The sequence below is a fragment of the Cucurbita maxima genome, unplaced genomic scaffold (genome assembly GCF_002738345.1).
Source record: "Cucurbita maxima cultivar Rimu unplaced genomic scaffold, Cmax_1.0 Cma_Scf00025, whole genome shotgun sequence".
Classification (NCBI taxonomy): Eukaryota; Viridiplantae; Streptophyta; class Magnoliopsida; order Cucurbitales; family Cucurbitaceae; genus Cucurbita; species Cucurbita maxima.
In genome coordinates, this window is record NW_019272041.1 from 2002923 (window position 1) to 2013368 (window position 10446).

General features: G+C 37.4%; 2 protein-coding genes and 1 pseudogene across 2 annotated transcripts; 1 reads left to right on the forward strand and 2 right to left on the reverse strand.

The window, feature by feature from the left end:
• Nucleotides 1-59: 59 nt before the first annotated feature.
• LOC111498824 lies at nt 60-2792 on the forward strand (annotated as a pseudogene).
• A 673-nt stretch (nt 2793-3465) lies between these two features.
• On the reverse strand, nt 3466-5473 carry LOC111498432 (inositol-tetrakisphosphate 1-kinase 1-like). Its single transcript, XM_023149683.1, has one exon. The coding sequence runs from the start codon at nt 5255-5257 to the stop codon at nt 4148-4150; it is 1110 nt and encodes a 369-aa protein (XP_023005451.1). The 5' UTR covers nt 5258-5473; the 3' UTR covers nt 3466-4147.
• Nucleotides 5474-6785: 1312 nt separating this feature from the next.
• On the reverse strand, nt 6786-10446 carry LOC111498364 (nucleolar protein 12). Its single transcript, XM_023149568.1, has 6 exons — nt 9492-10446; nt 9319-9377; nt 8805-8874; nt 8564-8689; nt 8336-8464; nt 6786-7487 (listed from the first exon to the last, which is right to left on the reverse strand). The coding sequence occupies exons 1-6, from the start codon at nt 10332-10334 to the stop codon at nt 6924-6926; spliced, it is 1791 nt and encodes a 596-aa protein (XP_023005336.1). The 5' UTR covers nt 10335-10446; the 3' UTR covers nt 6786-6923.

Genomic DNA, 10446 nt, shown 5'->3' on the forward strand with positions numbered 1-10446 from the left:
TCGAGGCAGGGCGACCTCTTTTGATCTCTATTCTGTTTGTTGTATGATCATTATTTTTTTGCAGGATTCAAGTATTGCTAATTGGCATCGTAATTCTCAGTATCAGCTTGATTTTGAGTCGTGTCCTTTATGTTTTATATTGGAGTGGTAGACCCCTTCCAAACAAAAGCTTGGGATCTGTCAGTTACCCTCATTGTCTTAGGCTCAGGTGAGACAGTCATCAATTCCATTTGAGTTTTAGATTGAAGAATGTAATTGCACTGATCGTTGGATATGTAGGGGGTCACACGGTCGAAATGCTCAATGTGTTGTCTGTGCTGCAGAAAGACTTGCTTTCTCCAAGATTCTACATTGCTGCTGCTACCGATGACATGAGTCTTCGAAAAGCTCGCACATATGAACATCAACTGACTCATAAGGTACATTATCAGGGTCTTCAAACTTCTCTTATTTTTCTGAAGCAGGAAACGAGGAAGGGGATAGTATGGCCTATGGGTAGAGTTCCCCTATTTTCAATTAGGGGAAAATCGTAAGTTTCTTGCAGATTCAGTCCACAAACTTGAATGGATTCAATTGGGATTTTGTTGCATGAGTTTGAATTGGACCTGTAGGAACTTTTAGAAGATTAGTAATGGATTCTATAGGAACTTTGTGAATTTGTAGTAGGGGTCGCATCCAAGCTTGAGCTTAGTAGTTTTCTTCAGATAGTAACCTATCTCCACTTTTTATCAGTTTCCAGGAAACAACCCCTAGAACTTGGATCGATGAAATCTTGATTTAATGTCCTCACTGGAACAACATTTTTTGTCACATCTTTCTGAATTTCATTTTGCATGATTAAGATGACTTGGATCATATCAATATCCAACATATTATTTGAATTGAAATCTAGCTTAACTTGTGGCTATGGCAGCAAGAACGGCGATAAACATAATATTGTTGATAGTGACAATAGTACAGTTGACTCTTGAGTTTTTGTGCATAGGAGAACGTTGTGCATGAAAACCAATGATTTAAAAGAAAACACAACAGTTTTTTTTAATAGGAAGGGAAACAACCCCCTTATAAGCTCAAGTTTTTTTTAATAATCATCAAGATAGAAATGTCTATTTTTTTCGTAATTTCATTTTATCAATGAAATGAATGATTTCCTTCCCTATTAAAAAAAACTGTTGTGTTTCCTTTTAATTTATTGGTTTTCCGGCATAATGTTACTCCTATGCACGATAACTCAAGAGTCAACTGTGTTGATGTCGCTATCAACAATATTATGTTTATCGCCGTTCTCGCTGTCATAACCACAAGTTAAGCTAGATTCCAGTTCAAATAATATATTGAATACATCTCAATCATGCAAAATGAACTTTAAGGAAGATGTGACAAAAATGTTGTTCAAATTGCCCTAAGATAAACTCAAGTTGCAATTCATGCCACATTAAGGAAGAATCAAGGTTCATTTATTCTTGGATTGTTACAAATTTTGGGTGGATCACAATCTAGAGTTGTGGTGTTTCATTAATTTACTTTAAGATTTTTTATTATTTGTTATATTTACAATAGTGACGGATTATAGTCATAAAGTATGAAAGTTACCACCCTTGAAATGTTTCATGAAAGGTTAAGGGTTTTCTTTTGAGACTATATAAGGCCATGTATGTTGTCTTTGTAAAGTAGACTTGAAAATATAGTAAAGAGAACATTTGTGCTTACTTTGGTTAAGGATTAAGTTTCTTTGCAATTTTACATAGTTTAGATTGTATGGTTAGAATCATTCAAGCTTGACTTGATTGATCTTACTTATGGAGTGATTCGAATCTCAAAGAAGTTTTCTTATCTTGATCTTACTTTCTCTCAAGGTAATTTCTTATTATTTTGAAGTTCTTGAATATTTAGATCTATCTTATTCTTCAATAAGGTGGTTAGATGAAAATCTCAAGAGATACAATCACTTAGAATGAAATCAACTTGATTTGGGGTTTTAGCCTTTGTAAACTAGTGGTTTGCATATCCTATGATGGTTCTTACATTGAACTAACCGTGTTTCCATATCAGATATTCTGTTTCATTCAAATAAATTAGAAGAGTTGCTCACTCCCACTTTGATTACAAGTTTTCCTATTAAATTTGTTTGTGAATGGGTGCTTGTTGCAGGCTGGGGCTGAGGTAGACAAGATCGCACAGTTCCTAGGGAAGTAGGACAATCATATTTCACTTCTGTTTGGATAACTTCAATTGCCACACTCAACGCACTCTGGCTAATGCTTAAAATGAGACCTCAAGTGGTAATATGACCTCTTTTTCCCCCTTCTTTTTCTGAACCAATTGTTTCGCTGCAGATTCTCTGCAATGGCCCTGGTACCTGTATCCCCATTATGCGCAATTGCATTCATATTCAAGGTTCAAAAAAGTGCATTGAACAACATTCTTTTGCATTTTCCAGTTCCAAGTTTATAATATCGCAGAGAATAAATGAACACTAGAATCTGAATGCAGGTTGTGGGGATTAGATGGTCATCAATTTTTTATGTGGAAAGCATTGCAAGAGTGAAGAGATTATCATTGAGTGGGTACATTTTATACAAGTTACACATGGCTGATCAGTTCTTTGTGCAATGGCCACAAATGCACACAAAATATCATGTAGTTGATGATCAAAAACCATACAGGTAAGCATAATTTATGGTTCCTGCAGCTTAAATTTGGTCTGAATTTGTCATGCAGATTTGAAAAGTAACTTGAAGGGGAAAAAAATCGAAGTTTCTGTCACCATAACAGCAGTTTGCCCTGTTTTAGATAGATTTTTCAACATGCATACCAAATCTCTCTTCATGGAGTGTTGTATTTATGAACTTTGCTGGTAGATTGCATCTCGGGTTTATTGATAACTTGAAAGACACCAGACAGATAGTTCAACTGATTCAAATATATATTATTGACTTAAAAGTTAAAGGTTTAAATCTCCATGTCCTAGTGTTATTGAACTTGAAAAGCTTATAAATATTTCATTGGTCGGGGAATCGTTCTGTTGATACTGTAGATTTTTTTTTTTTGAAAAATATTAAAATATATAAATTATTTAAATCAATAAAAATGATAATAGGTTCTAATAAATTTTTTTGGTGTGTTCCTGGAGTGTTGCTTTTATTAATAAATTATTCATTATTTAAGAGTCTTTTAAATAATGAATAATTTTTTATAATATAGTTTTAAACAAAAAAATAAACTACAACAACAATAACACACACCAAAAAAATCAAAATAAATAAAATGCCCATTCAACCTTTCTTTAGTACATTTGTCCAAAACGTTTCAATGAGGCTAAAGAATCAAACGTTCAAACTATTTTTACAAATATCCCTCATTCAAAAGCTAGATGATGTTGCAAAATGTACATCATATGAACACGGGTTGAGGTATAACCCGTGCTCGTGCTCGTGCATCGTGATAAAAAGAATACAACCAAAGTTTCCATTTTAAATATCAGATTGTCAAAAATCCACCATCGAAGAAAAAATGGCAGCAACCAAAACCGAACGTCCACAAAAGCACAATACTAATGATTTAGATTCATTCTGTCTATCTCAGCTCATTTCCCAGCATAATCATAGAACACAGGAAAAAAGAAAATAGTTCTAACCAGAAACCATGATATTTCTGAATTTCCCAAGAAATCAGGCTCAGGACCTATTTTCCTATGACACCAAAGCATTCAAATTACAGCACTAAACCACCAAACACAAAGAAAATGATACTAGAAATTTTCTGGGGAAAAAATCATGAATTGAATTCACTAAAAGATTCAAAATCTATGAGCTAGAACCATCCTAAAAATGAGGGAAAGATTAAACCTCAAGATACAATTTGACATCCATAAGACCTCACTAAGGTGTTTGAAGAACTATCTCCAGTGGTAACGTTAGAGGATGGAATATACATGATAACACTGGACACACTTAAATTTCGTCAAGAGGTTAAGAACTAAATGAAGGAAAGTCAATTTTACCTTTTTCATTTCTGTACCAATGGCTATCTAAAGAAATGTGAAGAACTCACTTCAAGTCCAGAAAGAACGACCCAAATGAATTGAGCAAATTCAAGCAACTCTAGATCATAAAGGCTTGAGAATGAAGGGCTTCCAAAATAATGGTCAATCTCGAACAGGGGTTTCTTCTTTCATTTCCTTGTTAACTGATTGACCTCCATCATCCTCATCAATGGCGATCTTTCTAGTTTCTTGGTCGGCAGTCTGCACCGGCAGTTGCCGATCAGAGCCAATCTTGTCCTCACCTTCCTGGGTGTCTGGATTCTTCTTCATTGGATCTTTGTTCTGCGCTAAATCACAGAAAAAATCCGTCAAAACCTTCTCATAACCCGGCATTTTTGCATACCCAGGGAAATAGTTAATGTCAATTATAAGATACCGAGTCCCAATTTTTGAGTCTCGAATCACGTCAAAGTTAAAAAGATTCAAGTTCAGGGAGCGCCGCAACCCTCTAGCAATGTCAGTGACGAAGCTCAACGGTGGCATCTCTGTATCGTCAAGCTGCATCATCTTGTAGAACTTATCGTTAATTTTCTCACGAGGGGTCAAATTCGAGACCTGCGAAAATGACAACAATCCTTCTACATTTCCCAATTTCGCTTCCGGTTCATCAGGCAGAGATTTCCTCTTCACACATTTCACATATTGCCCAACAACGTAAACCTTAAAGATAATCCCTCCATGATTTACGAACTCCTGCAAGACTATCGGAGGCTTAAGCTTGTTCAAACAATCATGGTTGAAAACGAGCGCCATTTTGTGAGATTTAGCACTGCCATCAGCCACCAACGGCTTGGCAATGACTGGGAACTTCAAACCCTCCCAAGCCTGCCGATCAAACAAAGTTTCCTTATCGTAAATCACAATCTGCTTGGGGATCCCAAACGATTCATTGGCGTTATCAATCTTCAACTCGGAAACCACTTGAAGCATCGAAATCCGGTTATGAAGTCTCCCAATCGAGTCCGGTGAGTCCAAAATCAAGGCATTAGGGTTCTTTACTCTAAACTCAACCAGCTGCTTCCTCCAACTCTCACCGTAATACTTGTGAAGAATGCAATCAAATGGCCCTTGATCAAGAAGTGGCCGGTCAGTGTCGATTCGAACAAGATCAATCCCTCGAGACGCCGCGAGGCTGACTAATGAGTCTTGGATGAAGCTCTGTTGCTTCTTGGGAGCCAAAGCATACCCTATACAGAACCTACGTTCCGCCATTGATACACTACAAAAATTACACTAAGAACTAGAACCAAAAAGCACGACACTCATCAAAACAAGAACAAAGAACTCGCAGAAAAAAGATTCACGTTTACCAGAACACCGAAATTTGAAACCCGAGGAAGCTCTCGGAACCTTAGAAAAACTAGGGTTTCGTTTCTTCTAGGGTTCTTGAAAGAAAACCAAAAATTGAAAAGCTTTGAAACAGAAGAATGAGTAATTTTAAAAATTAACCTCCAAATATTTTGATTTGAAACCAGTTTTTTTTTTTTTTTCATGTGAAAATACGACTTTACCCTTTCTTATTTAAATTTGGAGGTAGGTCCAAAATTGAATAGGCAAAATTCTTCTTCCCTCTCACCCATTTCTTGCTCGATCAACGTTATTCTCGTTCAATTTCTTGTTCGATCAACATCATTCTCGTTCGATTTCTTGCTCGATCGACTTTATTCTCATTCAATTTCTTTCTCAATCAACTTTATTCTCGTTCGATTCCTTGCTCTATTAACATTATTTTTGTTTGATTTCTTACTCGATTAGGGTTTTGTCTTTTTTCTCGATCTTGGTTGGGATTGGACTAGAAAAAAGACGTTTTTTCTTTTTAAGAATATGTTTTAATTTTTTTTTTTAATTTGCAGAGTTTAACATTATTTTTCATTCATAAATAAGGTAGGTATCACAATGTCGTTGATTACAAACATCTCTACCTATGATCACTTTCCTACGAAGAAATTGACTCGAACCCAATTAGTCAGGATTAGACAAACATGTTTTGGTCCTCTTCTAGAAACAAACATAATGTTCAATAGACCATTAACGCAATATATTCTTTATAGAGAAGTGAATGAGAGTACAATGCACGTGATTCGTTTAAACCTTTTGGGACAAAAGTGTCATTTAGTCCAAGCGAGTATAACCTCATTACTAGACTTGGACTTATATATGGAAGAAGCGATGTTTGTCGTGTTATACTTAGAGCTAAGTATTTGAATACTGACGAATATATGAAGGGATTTGAATTGGTTTGCAATGATCGACAAGAGAATACAACAAATGGATTATACCCTACTTAGTATCAGTGATGATTAGGTTAGATTTTATAATGAGGATTGAAATCTAAAAGCAGAGGCGTGCAAAGGAGAGTTCAAATGGAAAGCAACAAACGTACCATTTTTATGGTTACCCACATACTTTCTATGAGATCCTACGATTTACGAAACATTTTTATAAATGCGTGAAAACCTCTCCCTAGTATACTCGTTTTAAAACTGTGAAGCTGACGACAATACGCGTAACAAGCAAAAACGGACAATATCTATTAACATTAGGCTTGGGTTGTTACAATGACCAAAGCACGAGCTCGGAAAAAATACGTCCACAACATAGACATGAAGTGTCTAACTCTTCTTCTGCCCGCCCAAACATTAATATATACATATCTAAATGTAATTTATGTCGAGCTCATCTTCATTATTCATACAATTTTTTAGTGTTATTATTTTAATTTGATGTTTTCTTAACATACAATAATATAAAACCTGATTAATATTAACTTTTGCTTAATTCAAAAGTGAGTTGGTAAACCACATAAAAGAATACAAAGAAAGCTAAGAGTATTCAGATCATTCCACTCCATCAACTTCTTCCTTCCTGTGTTTCCTATCTATCGAAACCTTTTGACTCTTTTGTTTCTGTGAGAGCTCTCTGGCGTTCGGCTATCAGACTTGCGTTTAACCCCGCCTTGTTTCGGTGCTGCAACGCCATTTCTCGATGCATTTGCCACAGCCTTTCGGTTGGCAACTGCTGGTCTCTTCCCCTTCCTTTCACTCATCTTCTCCGGTCTTTTCCCCTTCCTTTCACTCGTACTCTCCGGGAAATCCTCCGGTCTTCTCCTCTTGTGATCTACTCGCTTCTCCTTACTGTTGGAATGTGATTTAGTCCATTTCGTGCCACTGCCTTTCGCTTGGTTCTTCTTCTGGGAGACGGGTTTGCTCGCACGCAGGCCCTGGTAGGATGCAACCGTAGCTTTTGCCCTCTTGCTGCTGTCTGGTGTCCTTAAACCTGAATCCACAGCCCTTTTCTTGGCTGAGGAGCGATCGACTTCAGTAGATGGGTTATTACGTTTCTTGAGCGGGGTCGATGTCAAGTTTGGTTTGGCATGAAAGAGCCTCAGTGCTCGATCACGCAACTGTAGTTTTTGATTGTTAATTACTGAATTTGCTGCTTCCTGCACAGACATAGAAGCAATGCATTGTTCTTAGATTGAAATTGAAAGATAAAGATGTAAACCAATGGGAAAACATGCAGTTGTCTTCAAGACTAGAGGTGACAAAAAACAATCAGGGAAGATGGAGAGAAAAATAAGTCAACAGATATCTAGCTTTTGCCTATGTATTTACTAACTGCTACCCGAGTGTTTCGGTAGCCAGGGTTCGAGATGATTAGAAATACCAACGAGGTTTTAATTTAACTAAATTTGAAGGTTAGAACTTAATAACTCAAAGCCATTGTTGAGTGAACTTGAAGTGTAGCAGCCCAAATCCACTGCTAACAAATATTGTCTGCTTTGGCCCGTTACACATCACTGTCAGCCTCACAGTTTTAAAACGCATTTGTTAGGAAAATGTTTCCACACCCTTATAAGGAATGCTTCGTTCTCCTCTCCAACTAGTGGAGGATCGCATCCTTAATACTAGTATTAGTTAGTCATGATTCATGAACATGATGCAAAGAGTTGGGGCGTAAAGTGGATGAAGCCTCCCCATAGCCAGTCGGAATCCACCATGAGCATGATGCAAGAGATGAGGCCTCAGGTACCCGGTTATAAAAAGCATAATAAAAATACCAGGTTCCTCAACCAAACGAACGGAATTTACAACCTCGTCTACTAGATCCAGACAGACAGGAAAGTGCGCACACACGATATCGATACACCTATACAGCATACTCGTGTGTGCGCAAACATGTAATTTAAACCATATATTAGTAAAAAGTGAAGAAAATGAGAGAAAACCAATGAGCTTACAGATCTCTCTCTAAATGAATGAACATTAATATCAAAAAAGCCGATCGTACCTTTGTTTTAAAGAAGACATACGCAAAACCCTTCCCTATGTTCACATTAGGATCTCTGATGACCCGAACAGCTTCAACACTAGATCCCACATTCTCGATTCCACAAAATAGTTGATACAATTCTTCATCCTGAAAATGTAGATGTATAAAACAACCATAAACCAACTTTACATAACTTAGCATCAAGGAAGGGAAGAGGGAAGAAAACTTGCGTAGAGAAAAGGTTACCTTTACATCAAATGGAAGGTTACCCACAAAAACAGTTCTCTTGGGATCATAGATTGGAGAACTTCCTACTTTCAACTTTTTACGAGGTGGGCATGCCCTATCAACACGTATATGATTTCCTGCAAACTAAATTCACATATATAAAGACATTACTCATCATGAATGGAAATAGCCAAAGCTATAAGTTTCGACTTAGAAAAGCTAAGAAGAAGAAGAAGAAGAAAGAGAGTAAGAACTATACCACAGCCATGTTATGGGACAGAGAAGCCTGTGCTGATTCCTCCGTTTTGAAAACAACATATGCATGAGAACTGCAAATCATTCATTTTCATCACTAAAAACGGTATATAATGTCTTAAAATAAGAATAAGCAACCATATCCTGTAATTCTCTCCTAAGGACCTTTCCTAAAATCATGATCTCTTAAAGTACTCTAGGAGTCAAAGTGGCATGCAAGCAAACTGTGCACGTTAAGAGTAAAGGGGAGAGATGTTCGAAATTACTATCACAATCAAGCCGCCCCCTACCCTATCTCTCGAACTCTAAAAGGGCCTATCACTTCGTTTGTACCTACTTGGCTTAGGCTTCCAACTGAAGTGACGACCATATAGTATAACCCCGATCAAGTAAGATCATCCTAAAACCACAATCCCTCTCTCTAATTTTAATTAGAAGTGAACGACGATTCAATATCGAAACAATTAAGCGACATTTATCAAATTCAATGATGTCACATTATGATATAAAATCATTACCTGTCCGCATCTTCATTGACTTTCTTTGAAAGAATTGCTCCCTTCCTAGGTTTTTTGCTCTGATCAGAGAAAAAGTAGAAAATTCTTAAGTTTGAAGATCAATAAATTGAGAAGAAAAAAAACCCCACGAACTAGAAATTCAAGATAATGAACAAATAGAAAACAATGCTTACATTTGCAAGTGGCACAGAACGGATCCTAACAGATTCTATTTCTCCAAATTGGCTAAACTCCTTGCCTAAAGCTTTTTTCTTCACTTTCAATGGCAAATTCCCAACAAAAACAGTTCTCAAAAGCTTGCTTTCATCATCAAATCCTTCCTTCGTTACCAACATCTCAGAAAAATCGTCCATCGCTTTCCTCTTCTTCCCAACAACAGTGCCCCCTGAACCTTCCACTTCATCTTCAGCTACTTCTGATGCACCATACTTCTTCGCTTCGTACTCTCTCTCCAGTTCGTCTCTCTTCCTCTTCTTCTTCTCTTTCGTCAACTTCACATCCACACCGAGTTTACTGTCACTCCTTTGTTCGTCTATCTTCAATTCGCCGCTAAATTCAGAACCGATTTCCGCACCGTTCCTTTTGTTCTTCTTCACTACGCCTCGGGATTGGAAACCTCTTTCTTCATCATCCTTCTCGATAACTTCATTATCCAATTCCCGGTCCCGAGACTTGTCCTTCCTCTTCGATTTCTTGACTTGCGACGAACTTTTAACACCATTCTCAGCAGAATCCAAATCCATCCCAACCCGTTTCTCCTTGCTCTTCTTCCTACTCTTTACATCATCGATAGTATGATCATCAGCGCCGCCACTGGGAGATTTTTCAGCAACTGCCGCCAAAGGAGTTGAACTCGTATCTTTCCTACGAAAAGGGTTCTCAGTGGAGAAGATAGAAACGCCATCACTTTCAGCACCAACGTTGCCGAACAGAGTCTCGAAAACGCTGGAGGGAGCAGAACCAATGGCGACTTCTTCGGAGGAACTTTTGGGGTCGTTGGTTTTCTTCTTCCCCATCACTCTTCTTCTGGGTTGGTTTTCTGCAGATTCTGTGAATTTACAGGTTGAAGTAATTGCGGCGAACAATGGAAATTGGAGAAGATGAATTTTGTAGCCCTAAGGCTTATTC